General features: G+C 37.8%; 1 protein-coding gene across 2 annotated transcripts; it reads left to right on the top strand.

Annotated features, from left to right (window-relative positions):
* Positions 1-645: 645 nt before the first annotated feature.
* api5 (apoptosis inhibitor 5) lies at positions 646-15,348 on the top strand. Of its 2 annotated transcripts, none has more exons than XM_077210908.1 (14): positions 646-1,897; positions 6,205-6,366; positions 6,461-6,554; positions 6,695-6,760; positions 6,926-7,077; positions 7,646-7,852; positions 8,301-8,405; positions 8,562-8,651; positions 8,781-8,959; positions 10,848-10,941; positions 13,874-13,930; positions 14,023-14,114; positions 14,205-14,347; positions 14,427-15,348. In XM_077210908.1, exons 1-14 carry the CDS (start codon positions 1,826-1,828, stop codon positions 14,504-14,506), a joined length of 1,593 nt encoding a protein of 530 aa, XP_077067023.1. In that variant the 5' UTR covers positions 646-1,825; the 3' UTR covers positions 14,507-15,348. The 2 variants fall into 2 exon arrangements, with proteins under 2 accessions (XP_077067023.1, XP_077067022.1); XM_077210907.1 differs by having other exon boundaries at positions 1,586-1,897; positions 7,646-7,873.
* Positions 15,349-18,758: the final 3,410 nt, after the last annotated feature.

The following is an 18,758-nucleotide window of genomic DNA, read 5'->3' as shown; positions in this document are numbered from 1 at the left end:
ATCATGTTATTTACTTATTCCATGAATTCTTTAAAAAAAATCATATTTCTTGAAAATGACATTGTAAGTGCATGAAGAGTGTCAAATTCCGCAACTTATTTATTTTCTATGAAATTTTGACAACACATTTTTGGATACATTTTTGTCAATAATATTTATTTTCTTTAAACTTTACGAGTTACTTTTTTGTTGTTGTTGATTTGTGCCAAGAATTTGCCTCAGACACCCACCCCGTGTCTGAATACACAGATCTGTAGGCTACTGTAAAGTAAAGCGTAACCCACTTTACTATCCATAGACAATGGGAAAGGAGTAGTGAATGGCAGAGAAATGACAACACGCTAGCCTAGCTCACATGACAATACTAACGTGATCAAATTTAGCTCTATTTTTTTTTTTTAAGATTTAGCACTTCACATAGAAAATGAGTACAACAGGGCTAGACAAGTGTGTGTGTGTGTGTTGGGTGTGACCGTAACCGTGAGACCGACGGTTATAGTTGAACACCGTCATTAGAACTCTATAACCGCCAAAATCGTGTTATTAAAATATTTGTTACATTTTTTATCATAGAGAATGTTTAAATACTAATATCAGCTTACGAGGGAAACGGAGGCGGAGTTAGTGGTGCTTCGGAAGTTCGAAGGCTGCTGCAGGAGATGATTTGGTAGAGGTCTGTGCCCCTTTACAGATCAGAGCGCACGCTGACACGGAGTTAGGGTTAAGCTTTGTTTATACCATGGTTTATACTCGACGCGTCCGCATGAGCGCGAAGGTGCGCGTGGCAAAAATGACCAGTTGGGTGCGCAAGACCACATTTCGCTTTGCTGTGTGCACGGCTTTTTTTGTAACAGCGATTGCGGCGCCGCATCCGAGGATGAACAACTTCAAGCCGAATCTGCCCGAGCTTGTACGTCTCACACAATCAGAGCGTAAAAATACGGGATATTTTACGGGAAAATACTAAAACGGGAAGACAGCGGGAAAAGAGCTAAAATACGTGAGAAACCCGGAAAAAACGGGAGGGTTGACAGCTAAAACACACACACACTGTCTCTCTCTACCTCTCTCTCTCTCTCTCTCTCTCTCTCTCTCTCTCTCTCTCTCTCTCTCACACACACACCCACTGTCTCTTTCTCTCTCTCATACACACACACACACACACACTGTCTCTTTCTCTCTCTCACATATAGGCCTATATGTAGTTATAAACTCTTTAGATTGTTAATGATTAGTGCTTTTTTTTAAAGTTTGTGGGTAAGAATCGTGTAAAAAAATCCCTTATTTTGGGGATGGATTCCGGGAAATCTCCCTTATTTTCAATGTTGACAGCTATGCAATAGTATGAATGTTAAAGGGATAGTTTACCCAAAAATAAAAATTCTGTGATCATTTACTCACACTCAAGTTGTTCCAAACCTGTATTAATTTCTGTCTTCTGCTGAATACAAAAGAAGCAAACAAGTTGATGTTCCCCATTGACTTGACTTCCATAGAGCTATGGGGAAAAAAAACACTATGGATGTGTCCCAATCCAGCAGATGGCGCTCTCAAACAATGACGCTCTCAATCACGTCCCAAAAGCGCGGAAGTGACGTTCATCCCGCCGCCGCACGCACAGAGCAACAAATCCAAGCTGCCGAACTGCACGCGAGAGCAACGTTTACTGTGAAAACAACAGCACACTCACGGCCCACATCACACCTGTGCTTTTATACCGTGACGCGTTTGAGCACATCTCGAGCAGATACAGCGGTAATATCACAGAAGGAGTAGCAGAACTGCCGAAATTCATTGAAACCCCGCGGTGAAGTCGGACACGCTGATGGCGGCGACAGTGGAGGATCTCTACCGTAACTACGGCATCCTCGCCGACGCAAAAGAGGATCTCAGCACGGTAAACAAAGCCTCGTATATATGTGCTGTCACTCAATAGCAACAATACTCTTTTGATATTCCTTTTAGCTGGGATTTTGTAAAATATTAAAGACTGGTGTGTCTGCGAGGCCTCCTCGGACTCATTAGCCCTGATAGCTTGTTTTTCGAGTAAATATGCTAACATGATCATCTGCGAGCATTTAGGGAAGCTGTGCATCCACGACGTTTTCATTCTCTATGCAACTGATGAAATACTTTTGGTTTCTTTGAGGTTTGTGTTGAAGAGAAAGCAATCGCGTTGAAGGAAGGCTATTGCTACGCTGTGAGCGTAAGTTAGCGTGTTTGTGAATTCGGGTGTCCGCGGGTCTGCGCACTGTAATACTGATGAATAATTAACAGCGCAGGATGGGCTTTCGAGAGGGAGGATGAGTTAATTAACATAATGCAATTCTTATTCTTGGGGAAAATCTTCAAATTTGTCCTTATTTCGGGAGCATTACATTTGAAATGGTCAAATGTTTGAAATATCGAAAGGATATTGGAGATTATCCATGGTTTTACTACAAATAAATCTAAAATACCATGGTATTTGTTGTAAAACTGGTTATACAAATGGTAATCCGCCCCCAAAAAACGGTTACTACTACACTTTTGCTATAAAACCATGGTTAATTTTCGTAAGGAATATGTTATGTATTTATATATATATTCTATAATAAATCATTTTATTTGATTCTTGCTCACCTAGGCTGCATTTATTTGATTGAAATTACAGTAAAAAAACTATAATATTGTGAAATGTTATTACAAATTAATATATTTAGAAAGTAATTTATTCATAAGATCATCATAAGATGAATCGATTATAATCGGTGCTCAGTTAATTATAATTGTTCATCAGAAAAATATTATCGCCATCACAGCAATATATTACATTTCAAAATAATTTCTAATAAAACAAATATTTTAAATCGACTCGATATTTTAAATATTATTATAAAAAAGACTTTTCTCTTAAAGTAAACTTTATAAAGGTAATTATTGACCGGTTGTGTATTAAATCATACCGTAACTCAATGCTTCATGTATTAAAATGTGTAGGCCTGTTAAACTTAAAATACATTTAAAATAAAAACATTGCTAGTAATTTAAGTATGGTAACTCTTTACAATAACATTAGTTAACATCAACTAACAATGTACAGAACTTCTATTGCATTTATTAATCTTAGTTAATGTTAATCTAAACATTTACTGTCACAAATAGTGATGCACCGATGTGAAAATTGTGGCCGATACCGATAACCGTTATTAATATTGCTGTTTATGGCCGATACCGATATTAATCAAATGAAGAGCTATTTTCCAAAACACTTTTTTTTTTACTTTTGTAATTTATTTTCAGAAATGACTGATATTGGGCACCTTTACCTGTGTGCAAAATATGTCATCAGATTTTCAGAAGAAAAAATATATAAAAATACATTTTTATAAAGGATACAAGTGTGTCCTGAATTCACACTATGAATAAGCCAACCCTGAGTATTCTCAATAAACATCCAACTCACTTGAGACTAGTGATCGACCGATGTATCGGTTTACCGATATTTTTCCCGATATTTAAGCATTTTCCCATAATCGGGTATCGGTTTTGTAATATCGGATTTGCCGATAAACGGCGCCATCTTGTGGCCGTTTTGAGAATTCCGCCATTGCAGCCCGCGTCTGAGGAGATCAGTCAACAACAGCTCTGTGCACACGTAAGGTACTTGCTTTGCTTTAATTATTCAACTTTATTTAACATAACAGGCATGCAGAAATGAGTTTTGAGACATAAATGCCTGATATAGTTTATGCAGCTTGGATCTCAAAAATTGAGACGAACTCATGGAGTCACGTAGCGTAATCCGTCATGTCCTGCCCCAATAAAGATGTAACTTTACATGAATTAAATAAAACAGACATGAATGAGTGCATGTTGACAATAAAAGCGCTGAATTTAATTCTTTATCTGTTGTATTTGCTCACCATTAGTCTCGAAAAAAAGTTCGTTCATATTGCTTAGCACTGGGTCGATCATATTGCACTCACTGGGTTGATGATCAGGAATGCTCGAGCACGGCCACTGAATGAAACTTTTGACAAGATTATCTCGTTTAAACAGCCTAGATTATATTATCATTTACTACATAGCAATTATTTCGCTAATACACATTAAAATATAGTGCTTTGTGGAAATTAATTATTTATTATCTGCACGCGCGATCGCGGTTGAGTAGCCTATATATAGTTCTGTGAAAATGCATAGATAAACAGCACTTTGTCAGAAAGCATTTCATGATCTAGACCTACAAAAATATTATTAATAATTTATAATGACAATGTTATATTCCAGCTAATATCATTCAGTGAATTAATATTACCCAGTGAATTATTCCTCACTCTTATTTTAAACCTATTAAACGGCACATAAACCTTCTAAAACTGTTTAAAATGAATAGCATGCGTGATATGAATCCCCTGACCATTATTTTCTCCATATGAAACATTAGACTTTTAACATTTATTTTCCCTATTGTTAACATTGTTACTGCTGATGCTTATAAATTATATGTATAATTTAGATATAAATTATATAATGTAGTAATATAAATGTTTTTGATTTATTTACCATTTATGAAAACAAACGAAGCAGCCCTCCCCCTCCCCCTCATCGAAGCTTTTATTTTTAAACAAAGGCACTTTATTTTTTGGACTCAGACCCCTCTATTTATTTGTGTATAAATATAAAGTTTTATATTTATATATTATATAGGAGGGATATTATATATTATATAGAAGGGAGTGATTGTTATAAATTAAATGGTTTGTTCAGTTCATTTGTGTTGTAATAATTGTGTCAAAAACAGAAGTATAACAGTAAATAAATATCGGTTCTGCATATCGGTTATCGGGCACATAAACATGCAAATAATTGGTATCGGTATCGGTTATAAAAAATCAATATCGGTCGATCACTACTTGAGACCAAGTCACTGTATTCTGTGAACCTTGTACAACAGTTCAAAACTTTAAAGTACAGTACTGTCCTACTAAGGCAAAAGACCTTAACTTCTATTTTATAGCACAATGTTATGATAACACTTAAAATGTAATCAATATTAACCCTATTAGACTCACTTTGATAAAAATGGCTTCACGTGTATAAACAAGAAGTTGAAGTAATGAGCATATAGTTGGAATGTCGTGTATGAACAAAATGACGGAGTATGTTTTTGTTTCCACTGTTCGATCGCGCCCGCGCCTCTCTCTCTCTCAAAGGCGCGCGCCACACACACACACATTCCAGCATTGCAATCTTGACGTCGCAGACAGTTCAGTCACAGAGCTAAGGCAGGGCTACAGATTAGGTGTCCCTAAAGAAATGTAACGTTATCTAACAGTTAGTAGTTCCGCATTGTAATGGATTTGCTTTCTCGTCGGTTGTTTGACACGGATTTTAACCAGGGTTCAACAAAAGGTAGGCTTTAAATTACTACATTCCTGCTGCTGGTGTATAATGGGTGTGTCGTTGCAGCTCCAACTGACCAACTCGCGTAGTTTTCAGTCAGTGGACTGTCATTGACAGGCGAGTGCTAGCATTTCATTTCAGTTGTAGCCTACATGTAGCCTTACGGGCTGTGAATTAAGATATCCTACAAGCCTGCTCTAATGCAGCGCTTGTTACTAGATAAGTTGTTGATTATCGCTCGAAACGTGTTTGTGTCTAGTTTGTGAAGTAGCATCGCTAGCTAAAGGCTACAGCTAGCTATTACTGGATTTTAAAGATTATCTTTTTTATGCACCCGTGTCGTGTGTCATTCTTACCTTGATCATTTTCCCCCGAGAGTATCCCATTATTCAGTAATCTATCAAAAGCAATCACTGTGAAACATGTAACTTACATGTGTGTCTGAGGTGATTTAATTGCTACATCATAACCCCGTAACTCCAGCGCGACAATACTTTGATGGTCCGTCAGAACAAGGCAGAGTGTCATAACTTACGCCTCCAGCACCTGCTTCAACACATTATGTGTGTAATGTATGCGCTCCTGCAAAAACAAACATCCCTGCCGGGCCCACATAAGCCAGCCTACACACACGTCAAATACACAGGAATGATAATCGGCCTGTTCACATCGGCCCTATTTTGACATCGGAACGATACCGATGTGTAAAATATTGACCATATCGGCCGATATTATATCGGCGGCCGATATATCGTGCATCACTAGTCACAAATCAATATTATTAAATGTCACTTATTTTTATGTATTGTTTTTCAGCACAAAGATGCTTATCAGGTCATTCTTGGTGGCGTTAAAGGAGGTGCAAAGGAGAAGCGACTGGCCGCACAGTTCATTCCTAAATTTTTCAGCAGTTTTCCAGAGCTGGCCGATGCAGCCATCAATGCACAGCTCGATCTGTGTGAGGATGAGGATGTATCCGTGAGTACATCATCATGTCAGGGATTTGCATGTTGTGGGTGGTGATATCGGAAAACACATCTCTACATTGTTGGGGGTGCTTTTCTGATTACAGATCCGAAGGCAGGCTATCAAAGAGCTCCCCCGTTTCGCATCAGGAGAGAATTTACCCAGAGTCGCAGACATCCTCACACAGCTGTTGCAGACAGGTAGCCTACAGAGATCTCACATTTACCAAGAACATGGTTTTTAGATAAAGTACTTCCATTTCTCCATCAACTATTGCATCTGAATTACATACTGTTTTTCCAGCTGTTTGATCCAAGTCATTTCTTGTCATCTCTTCTAGATGATTCTGCTGAATTCAATCAAGTTAACACAGCTTTGATCTCCATATTCAAAATTGACGCAAAAGGTATCTATTTGCGTTATGCTCTCTGTGCTTTGTGTAGAATGTGGTTTCTGTTAATTCTACATATAAAATACTGATTGTTTTTGTAATTTTTCTGTCATGGCTTAAAGAGTCTTATGTTGAAGGTGAAGTTGTGTTCCTCTTTTACCCTGATGTCTTTCTTTAAAGGAACTTTGGGAGGCTTGTTCAGTCAGATCCTGCAGGGAGAAGATATTGTTCGAGAGAGAGCGATTAAGTTTCTCTCTACTAAATTGAAAATGATGCCGGATGACACAATGACAAAGGAGGTTGAGGATTACATCTTTGTAGAGACAAAAAAGGTACCTGCACTCCATTCAGATTTTTATTTCCCACGCATACATTACTCAAAAGTTTAGGGTCTGTACGATTTTTAACTTTTCAAAAAGAAGTCTCTTCTGCTGTCCAAGGCTGCTTTTATTTGATGATAAATACAGTAATTGTGAAATATTTCAAAATTGCTTTACTATTTGGATATATTGTAAAATGTAATTTATTCTCGTAATGCAAAGCTAAATTTTCAGCAGCATTGTCTTCAGTGTCACATGATCCTTCAGAAATCATTTTAAAACAATGATTTGGTGATCAATAAACATTTCTTATTATTATCTATTTATTTGAAATAGATAATAGTGTATGTTTCAAGTTATAATTTGAGACGCCGTATTTATAAACAAATATCATGAATTATAAATGCAGAAAAAGTAAGTTTTTCGGAGAGTCACTGTCACATGACATTTTACAACCTGAACTTGCCCTGTCATAGAAAGGTCAAATTGGTTGCACCACATGAGTTTGATGTGATGAACAAAGTTTATTTTGGCCTTGGATCGTCCTCACACTTGACCTCTCTCTCTCTCATTGTCTTAGGTGCTAGAGGATGTGACGGGGGAGGAGTTTGTGCTTCTGATGCGTATCCTGTCCGGGCTGAAGAGCATGCAGACCGTGAGCGGGCGGCAGCAGCTGGTGGAGCTTGTGGTGGAGCAGGCCTTCCTGGAGCAGGCGCTAAACCCTGCAGATGCTGACAGCGTCGACCGGCTCTTACAGTGCACACGCCAGGCCTTGCCACTCTTTTCTGTGAGTGAAACCACAGCAACGGTCAGCACTTCAAATATCTCATGCATCACACCGTGGTGGATGTGATCAATTAATAGAGTTTTGTTTTTCCAAAAATCAGCAATTTGTTTTTTGTCCGTGTCTGGCTAAAGCTCAGAAGCCTGAATAAATTGTTCAGCATCTGAAACTAATGAGGGGCATTTTCTGTTAAAAATGCAAAGCTTGAATCCAGACGAAATGAAAAAAATAGTGTAGCCTCATTTTTATTGATATAAACAATATTTCACAAAACTATTTTATTTTTTTAATGTTTGTATTGTTAATGTTTTCCATTCTTTTCAAACTGTTTGATTTATTTTGTTATGTGTTTGTTTTGGTCATGTCTTCCACAAATATATTTCACTAGTAATGGTGCAAATCACAATTATTGACTTTTTTTTTTCTTTCTTTCTTTTTTTTTCTCCTCCAGAAAAATGTGCATTCTACTCGCTTTGTGACATACTTCTGTGAATTTGTTCTGCCCAACCTCAGTCTGCTCACCAGCCCTGTAGCCGAACTGGACATCCAGCTTGAGGTGTGTATCGCATGATGGAAATCACAGAAGGATCATTGGTCAATAATTGTCTGAACCCTACATATAATCTCTGTATATCAAGCTTGGGTATGAAAGCGATTTTACATGGGGGGGGGATGACACGCTTTTTTTTTTGAAAATATTTTTGCTTTGCAGGTACTAAAGTTGTTAGCAGAGATGAGTCCGTATTGTGGGGATATGGACAAACTGGAGGTCAACCTCAATATGCTTTTTGAGAAGCTCCTGGTAAAGGCATACATTAAACTCCTGAACTCACGGAGGAATTTTGAAAGTTTTCCACTTCAACCTCTTTGTCATCAAACTTCCTCTTATTCTTTGTTTTTGTTCCCTTTCTCTGTCCCCTAATGCCTTCAGGAGTTCATGCCCCTGCCACCAGAGGAGGAGAATGGAGAGAACGCTGCGAATGAAGAGCCCAAACTACAATTCAGCTACGTGGAGTGTCTGCTCTTTAGCTTCCACCAACTGGGAAAAAAGCTACCTGACTTCCTCATCGACAAAATCAGTGCAGAGAAGCTGAAGGACTTCAAGATCAGGTCAGATCTCACATTATTCGGCAGAAAGACAATGGATGTGTTGCTACTGAAAACATTTCAAATCTTGAAACATTTGCATCATTACTAGAATTATTACAATATGATGAAAAATCATTAGAATCAATACTAAGTTTCATGATTCTCCATACCAATTTCGATGCCAGAGAAAAGTAATTGCTTTTTTTCTGTTCTTTTGAACTTTCCAGTCATCAACGATTTCTGAGAAAAAATGTATCTCAGTTTCCACAAACGTATGAATCAGCACAACTGTTTTCAATAATAGTAATTGTTTCTTGAGCAGCAAATAAGCATTTTAGAATGATTTCTGAAGGATCATGTGACACTGAACACTGGAGTAATGATGCTTCCATCACAGGAATAAATTACATTTTAAAATATATTCCAATTGAAAATCGTTGTTTTAAATTGTAACATTTCACAGTATTAATGTTTTTTGTTTTTTATTCAAGTAAATTCAGCCTTGCTGAGCAGAAGAGAATAATTTCAAAAATATATTTAAAAAAATGACTGACCCCGAACTTTTACATTATTTGGCTATTATTTTTTATCAAACAGCTAAATTATATACAGGGGTGTATATTAATACCGAGAGAATACTTGCTGAGACGGGTATTTTGACAATTTTGTGTGTATGTGTCCGTTCAAGCGCAAGTACCGTATTTTCCGCACTATAAGGCGCACTTAAAAGTCTTTAATTTTCGCAAAAAACGACAGTGCGCCTTATAATCCGGAGCGCCTTATATAGAGATCAATTTGTTAATAACGCTCCGCGTTATTAAATTCGCCCGCGAACTCGCGCTCGTGTCCATCTTATGCCCGCTCTGTCACACGGCCAGTTCAACCTCGTATAAATCAGGTTATGTGTGTAAGTCACGTGCCCGCTCACGAGCGCTCACTCTTACTAACAGACATACGAACAGTCACACTGTCCCCGGCGCTGCTCGCGCGTCACAATGTTGATAAAGCGTTCCCCGTTCACAGTAACTGGGTCGTCTCATTCAAAACAGCCAGCTGTTGCTGTCAGCGAGCTGCCGCACATGAATACCCGTATGAGTCAGGCTGCGAATGTAAGTTACGTGCCCGCCCCAGCGCGCTCACGCTTACTAATAAACGGCTCGCCTCCGGCGCCGCGCACTCGCTACATTCCCTTAAGCACATCTAGTGGATGCATAACGCAAACTCAGTCAAACGTTTGACTGCAGAATCTTATGCACCTTATAATCCGGTGCGCCCTATATACAGTTAATGTTCTAAAATAGGTCATTCATTGAAGTTGCGCCTTATAATCCGGTGCGCCTTATAGTGCGGAAAATACGGTAAAGACGAATCAATTCGGTGTTCAAGCGCGGCCTGTTTCGTGCCCCTCTCTCTCTTTGCGTGCCCACGCTTCGGGTATGTGAGGGTGTGCACAGATAACAGTGCGCAAGTTCTGATTATCGCATCTTTTTACGCGTTTAAAATCATTTGAATGTGTAAATTGGCAAGACAAAACACGTCAAAATGATAAACTTTCACTCTATGATGGTTAAACTGAGCTGTTAATCCACGAATCACATATGCCGAACCGTGGAGTCTGGCCTGTACGGATCACAGATCAACTGCGATGTGTTGCACCCTTAATAATAAACACATTTATCATCATGATTGCTATCTTACCAGAGATGGAGAAAAATCCTACTCCAGTAAGTAAATGTGTCCCTGTCCCCAAAAATGTTGGTACTCAAACGCGCTTCCCTCCACGTTTTCTGCTGCGCATCGTTTCTTTTTACCACCAGTTATGTACACCCCTGATTATATACACGCTTTGTGAGGTGTGATAATTGTGAAATTATTGATTATTATTATTATTTTTTTGTTTATTTCACAGGTTACAGTACTTTGCACGGGGACTGCAAGTATATATTCGACAACTGCGTGTTGCTTTGCAAGGCAAGACTGGAGATGCACTGAAGACAGAGGAGGTATATCATCACACTTTTTGCAATGATCTTTGATCTGTAAAAGTAATAGAAATAATTTAAAGCTTCATATGATTTATAAAACCACTGCAGAAATTAAATTGTACTTGGCAAATCTTGGAAAATATAGTGAAAGAAGTCACATGACAATAGAGCTGCACGATTAACCATTTAAAGGCTGCGATCTCATTCCTAAATAACAATAAATGAATGAAAGGCGTTTATATAGCACTTTTCATATGTACTATGTACACCCAATGCGCTTTATAATCATGTCGCGGTCTCTCCTCAACCACCACCAGTGTGCATCATCCACTTGGATGGTGCGACGGCAGCCAGTGCGGTGCCAGTGCGCTCACCACACACCAGCTATAGGTGGAGAGAGGAGAGAAAAAAAGAAACGATCATTCGCCTGTCTATTATACCTTTGACAAAACCACACCTTAACATTCATATCTGTATTCGCACTGCCGCTGACCAGAGAGAGCAGCTGTCATGTATAGGTATGAAACAAATTTAGTGTTTACAACCACATAGTTTCATTATTTTTGTTACAAATATTCATATAAACACAGAAATACTGGAATAGAAGTTTATAGGTTAACACTGATGTCTACCGTAGCTATCAAAATAGAGCAATTTTTTGCACTTTTGAAAGTAACAAGGCGTTTTCAGATAGACCTTTATCACACTTCCTATTTCCTGTAACCGAAGCTGTGTATCGCTTTTTCCGGTACTATCGCAACACAATCAAACTAATCGCTGGTGTAACTGCAGTCGTCCGGCTGCTCTAATTCTAAAAAAAAAAAACTTTCTTCAGTTTTCACGATTTCCGAACACACAAAGAATTGAGGAAAGCATGGGTGAGACTGATACAGTGGGATAAAGGCTCTTCTTTTAAAATAATATGTGGGAGTTAGGGTTGTAACGGTATGAGATTTTCACGGTATGATACTAGTCTCAGAAAATATCACGGTTTTACGGTATTAAACAATGATTATTATTATCAGCTGCAATGAACCTTAAATTAATGAAAACTGATAGGGTTTTTATGTTGAACATATTGTTTATTAAAACAAACTTTTTTAATCTACCTTTTGAAAAAATAAGAAAGAAAAAATAAAGCTGCAGATCTCCCATTTGAACAAACATGTTTGATCAATTGAATTAATAAAATTCTTAATTTATTAATTATTATTTAAGATAAATTTTATTTTGACAGGTTGTACTAAACTGCTATGAGTTTCAGTCAGAGTGTATTTGACAATGATTATTTTCAACAAAATTATGAAATGCTCATTTAGTTCTCTCAGAGCAGCTCTGGATATGTTCATGTGTTCACGTCCTTATATAGTGAGTGAGACGGCAGACGCTTTAAACACCATGAGCGTCCCACATACTTGAGTATATACTAGGTGAAACGGTGCTGCTCATTCACACAGACACGCTGAACAAGCAGAATATAGATTTACAGTTTTTTTGCGCTGTTTAATAGACACACTCATATAGCGATTTTTTTATTGCACAGCTATATTTTAGATTTATTCATCCATCTATCAAATCGCGCATTTTACGTGACATCTGCGTTATATTGTAAATTCCCTCAGCAACACGTAAATAATATGGACCTAAGTTATAAATGGAACTTTATCTGCAGGGAGGGAAGGTGTTCGCGAATATGGGAGAACATATTTGACATATTTCCTCATTTTGCAGCCACTCTTCGTCCATATTTCTGGACACAACTGGATATCAATCTTCAAGGAAAAACACACGTTCGTTTTTCGGATACCCAAAGTATTCCCACACTGCAGATTTTAACTTTTTTTTTCGAAGAATTCGCAGCCTCAGTCTCAGACATTTTCTCCAGTGCACATGTATAGGTGGAGTAGTCAAGTGGAAATAAGTTGCATATGCGCATTTGAGATCTGCTTTAATTTTTTTTCCAAAACCGTGGATAAGCAAATGTTCACGATATGATAATCGTACAAGTCAATATCGCGATAAACCGCCATACCGGTGTACCGTTACATCCCTAGTGGGAGTACGTTCGTGTGTAGTAGAATTACGCTTAGAAACTAAGGATGTTTACATTAAATCTTCAACCAGCTGAAGTATTCCTCCTATAAATATATTTCCCTTTTAAATGTGCATTCTGAATAATACATTTATTTCCAAACTAACCTGACGCAGTCCAGTGCTCGTCTTCTCATTAACAGTGTTTTTCTCTTACTGATCATATTTCATGCCTTTTGAATTTACATTTTTAACTGAATTTGACTGATAAACACCCTTCTGGAAATTAATCATGGTTTTATTATTTAAAAAAATTAGTAACCATGTTTTTGTTTTTCTGGTGGATTGATTACCATTTGTAGTTTTACTACAAATGCCATGGTTAAACTATGGTTAGCAAAACCATGGCTGATTTGTGATTACCGTCGTTGAACTAGAACCAGGTTTTGGAGATTTTAGTTTTAGTTTGGAAAATCCTCTACTCAGTAATCGTCATAATATCTCCTCTCCTGTTTGAAATCATCCTGCGGTTACTCATTTTAAGAGGCGTTTATTCAACTTTGAAAATATAAATAATCGGAAGAATTGATACACTGCTTCGAGCTCTTCCAGTAATCAATTCCGCTGTGATAAAGGTCTAAAACGGACTAAATTACATTTACGCCACCAGGTGGCAACTATTGACTGTTCTGTTTGTCGTCATCGAATCATTCAGATTAATTAAATATTTGAAATAGACTGCAGCAATTAACATTTTGTCAGAATCTCTAGTAAATTACATATTTTGTTTAGTTGTCTGTTCAGAATCGTGGGAAAATTGGGATCTCTGTTTGATAATAAAAATCATGACTCAATTTATCCAGAATCGTGCAGCTCTAAATGATAACTTTCAATCGCTTCTTTTTTTTCTTCTTCACAGAATAAAATCAAAGTTGTGGCTTTGAAGATCACCAACAACATAAATGTTTTAATCAAGGTAACATTGAATTATTCTTATAGTGTTTCTTTGCGGTTTTTATATAGAATTTTGAACATAAGATCTTATTTGTTTTCTCTTATCCTCACTAGGATCTGTTTCATAACCCTCCATCCTATAAAAGCACAGTCACTCTGTCCTGGAAACCGGTGCAGAAGACCGAGGGGGCGGCAGCGGCAATTGGGTACGTCCGTGGATCAACTTTGGCATCCAGACATCACCATGTTTAGTCTGCTTATTAAAGTTTTTGCCATGATCTCTGTATATCCTACAGCCAGAAGAGGCACTCTGGAGAAGACATGGGGACCACAGCGACAACAAAGAAGCTTCCCACTACTTTGCCCAGGAGGGACGCCCGGCAAATATACAATCCGCCCAGCGGGAAATACAGTGCCAGCATTGGGAACTTCACATATGGTGAGTGTCCAATCAAATCCTATGCAGTAGTATTGTGTGTGTGTGTATAACTGATCTCTGATGTCATCTGTGCCCACAGAACAACGAGGCGGCTTCAGGGGCGGCAGAGGCCGGGGCTTCGGAGGAAGAGGGAACAGAAGCCGAGGCCGGATTTATTAAGAGGACTGCATATGTTTCTATACCCATGCAACTGCATTACCACAACACAACAATATCTCTGCTGTGTTGACACTGTTTCTCCCCGCTCGTCCTTCCTGCATCTCACAGACCTCCATCCATTCTGTTCCTCTCCACGTTGTTTTTTTTGTTGTTGTTTTTTATTCTTGGGTGTGTTTTTGAAAATCCATACACAGCCTCTTTTCAGTGGTTATCCCTTTGGTTACAAATGTGTGGATTGTTTTTCTTTCTGGATCATCTTTGTCGAGCAAAAGACTGCCAAGGTGTATTTGATTTTTAAGTGTTTTTGTATGGTGACATGCATCCTTTGTATCTTTTTTTAACTTTTTATTTTTTCCGAGCTTTTGTTGGTTCAAAAATCACAAATTTGTAAGACGTAAAAATAATATCCTTCTGAATTTTATCTCAAACTTGTGTGGGTCAAATCTTATGCTATCTTTCTTTTTTTCCGGACATAAATATTTAAGTTTGTATGACACCTCATGTGACCTGATGTTTGTTTGTTATCTTAATTATATTGAGTTAAAATATAGATCTCCCCCAAGTGAGAAGTAAAATATTTCATGGAACTTGTCCTTTTAGAGTAGGGTTGCCTTGCCTTTTCAATCTATTACAAAAATAAGTTAAGCAACCAAACATTTTCAAATATTGCTTGCATAGATTTGAGTTCACTTTCAATTTCAAAAGTTGTGCATGCTTAGAATTGTAGAAGATATTTAAATGTTTTTGATTTAAGCAGATCAGACATTTATGTATTGCAGCTGTTAGTTTTCATTTCAAACTAGTTTTTTCACCCACATTAAAAATCTTTTTGCATTTTTCAACATTCTCGTAGGTTCATTTGTGAATATTGGGGGAAATATTTAGTCCGCCTTTAATCTTGCCTTCACATATTCTCTCCCAACTTTCATGTGCTTAAGAGATAAACTGCTCCCATTTGCCTTTACATTTATGCGTTTGGCAGATCAGTCTAAAGGGACCTCGATTACATTCAAGGTATATTTTTGCAATTCTTACTTTCCTTGGAAATTGAACCCATGATCTTGGTATTGCACTCTGTTTGAGCTACAGGATATGTAGGCTTACAGAGTTTAATGTCTGTAATACAGACTGTTGTATGTGTGTTGTAATCTCCATATTTCATGTGTTTTCAGCTTGGCAATCTTTGAATTTAAGGAATATTAAACAATTTAACAATAGGTCATAACTGTAGTTAGTCTGGAATTACACCACTAGATGGCCATCTACGTTCACAGGTTAGAATATAAAAAAACACATTGCATTAAAAACGTTGATTTAAGATATTAGAAAGTAAGTTTAAACCGATTAAGATCATTTAAATATACTTTTATATGTATAATCACAGATTTTAATCCAATGCCTAATACCATTGTTTTTTTTAGTGTTGAGCAATTATTGTTGTTAACTCCAATATGCATAGGATTCATATATGCATCTCACAATTGAGATCAAATTAAACTTATGTCAGTGAAAAGAAATGTTTAAAATCTAAAAATGCACAGGTTTGTGGTAAATTTAGTGGTATGTGTAGAGTTCGAGGATAGACAATTATAAAAACTTAATATAAAAACAATTACATAGAAAGCACTAGCCTTATTACATATTAATTAGTTCACATGGTTAATTGATATCTGTTGACATAACTGCGTCGTGTGAAATGTATAACAAACAAAACTGGATTTTTAGGGTTAAATCTGTCGAGTTGTGTCAGCCAAGCTCCAACAGTTCAGCCCTTGACCGCCAGGTGGCGCTATCAGACCACTCAAACACACCGTGGCACGCTCGTGACTAGGTATTTCCCAAATCACTCACTGTAGCTCTCCAGTTCCTCACGCGCTCACTGCAAGAGATAAAGTAACTGAATAAGAAACCTTTATGATTCTGATCGTGTTAAAGACGTGCTTTGCCTTTATCGTTTCACAAGACCGGCACGATTAAAATCTAGCACGCCAACATAGATTGGATGCAACATTAGGCGACTGGTAGTGATCGGCTATTTTAGTAAGATGGGATAAATCGATGGACCAATCATGAGGTGGGCAAATAAGCTGGTACGACAAGCATACGATATCAAACTAAATGTTCAATGATACTGCAGGGGGGTCCGCAGTGGATGGAATGTGGATGGAATGGAAAACCACCACAACAAGTCGACTAATCAACGTTATTTGCATTAAATGTGCCACTTTAATACACCCTATGTCCTTAACTAACAGGTCACCTGAGGTTTCACAAGGCTCACTGATGTTGTGTTTTAAAAACTTTATAGAAAATATTGGAACTAAAGCAACTGATTTTCGTGACGTTAGTTCCGGTGTTCCGGGGAGTTCCGTGCCCGAATATCCCTACTTCAATACTAGTAGGCGAAAAACAGTATGTGAGCCTAGTAGTAGGCTATGTCCGAATTCATAAGTTACATAAAACAGTAAACGAAAAGTACCCGAATGTGCGAGATTTCTGCGAATATGATGGACACTTTGGCTGCGTCCGTAATCGCAGAAGAGGTAGGCCTACTTATTTGGGAAAAGTAATTAACGTTACTTCACGCCCGCATAAAGAAGTAGCCTATGTTATATGAATGTGTGTAGGATGAATGTAAACTGGACGTACTATATTCGCCATTATGTCATTGGCATATGTGACCCTACCAGCGTCAGTTGTGTTGCTTCACTGGCATTCATAAATCTTCTCCTGTGGCCTCATGGGATAGTAAAGTGTCCATTGTTTGCACACTTCAGAATCTGGCCAAAAGAAGAAAGTCGTCCAGTTACTTTTTGTCTAATCTTTTATGAGTAGGCTACTGTGAATTTGAACATAATTCTCTTGTCACATAAGTTACTGTTTTCGCCTTCTATAGGGTAGTATGCGATTTTGTATGCAGCCTTAACTATCCTATGAGGCCATGGGAGATGATTTGTGAATGGTAGTGAAGCGACGCAACTGACGCTGGTAGGTCACATGATAATGACAACATGGCGGATATAGTAGCATACGTCCAGATTACATTCATATACACACATTCATACTACTTTTTTTGGTTGTGAAAGTCCAATGTAGTAGTAGGCTACAGTATGCGATTTCGGACGCAGCATCGTAAAGTATTTCCTACACTGCTATAATTTACCACAACACCGCCACTCAATGTAACATAGGCCTACTGCGTGGTAAAATAATAGGATTCCCAATCGAATAAACCGTTGTAAACCGGTTCTTTTTAGTGAATCAAAAGAAAATGGCGTTGCTGTTGCAGTCAGATTCCCAAAGAAAACGACTCTTATGAACCAATCCGTTTTAGTAAATAAAATGCCTTCAGCTTGAAAGCACCGCTCTTGTAAGCCAGTTATTTTTAGTGAATCAAAACCATACAGTGTAGCCTAACCAGCTAGTCAGATTCCCAAGCAAATGACTCATATGAACCGATACTTTTTCTATTGAATTAAAAGGACGTAGCCTCGCCAGTGTAGTCCGATTCTCGACAACTAGATGACTCTAATGAATCAGTCGAAGCAGTTACTGTTTTTTTTAACGGTTGTTAGTTGATGATATACATTAAACAGTTATCTTGTATGGTATTTCCAAAGAATGAATGAAATGTTTTATGTTCACATGTTTTATTTAACATAGCCTACGGTTTGTTGAGAACCAATTAATAGTTTGTATTTGTGCCGCCTCTTAAAAGTCAATGCAGATTTTGCAAGCATTTATTTCTGATTTGTTACGTCTGTTCTGATCTGAAATAATCTCATCATCGGGCAACAGAACACTGGGGTGAGTAAACGCGCAATAAGAATATCTTTTTTCTAAATGTTACTCCTTTCTGCTTCAAAAGTAGGACCGTTAACGGAACAGTAAACAAATCGATTGTGAATCGGAATCATAACTAATCGTTCATTTTTTTTACAATGCCCATCCCTATACTTTTAAAAAAAAATTAGAACACGATGCATTCAACTAAATGCCATAGCCTACATATTAATTTCTTCACAGTGTTCTGCAGTAGAAGTTGGAAACGAGTGTTCGCACCCTGCAAAGACACGCGACAGAAGTATGGCTGAAGAACTGCAAGAAAAGGAACGCTATCCTCTTTTTCATGAAAGAGAACCATCCGCCCCCTCATGTACAATGCCTGGAATAGTAACAGCACTGCCAGGCTTACTAAATATAGCAACCAGTGAGTGTTAACATGTCAAATAGGAACTCGAAAGAGGTGCTT

This window comes from Siphateles boraxobius, unplaced genomic scaffold, assembly GCF_051911475.1.
Source record: "Siphateles boraxobius isolate OS27281-9 unplaced genomic scaffold, OSU_SipBor_1 65, whole genome shotgun sequence".
NCBI classification, from domain to species: domain Eukaryota; kingdom Metazoa; phylum Chordata; class Actinopteri; order Cypriniformes; family Leuciscidae; genus Siphateles; species Siphateles boraxobius.
Note: the sequence above shows the minus strand (reverse complement) of the source record. Positions and strands in the feature narration are given on the sequence as shown.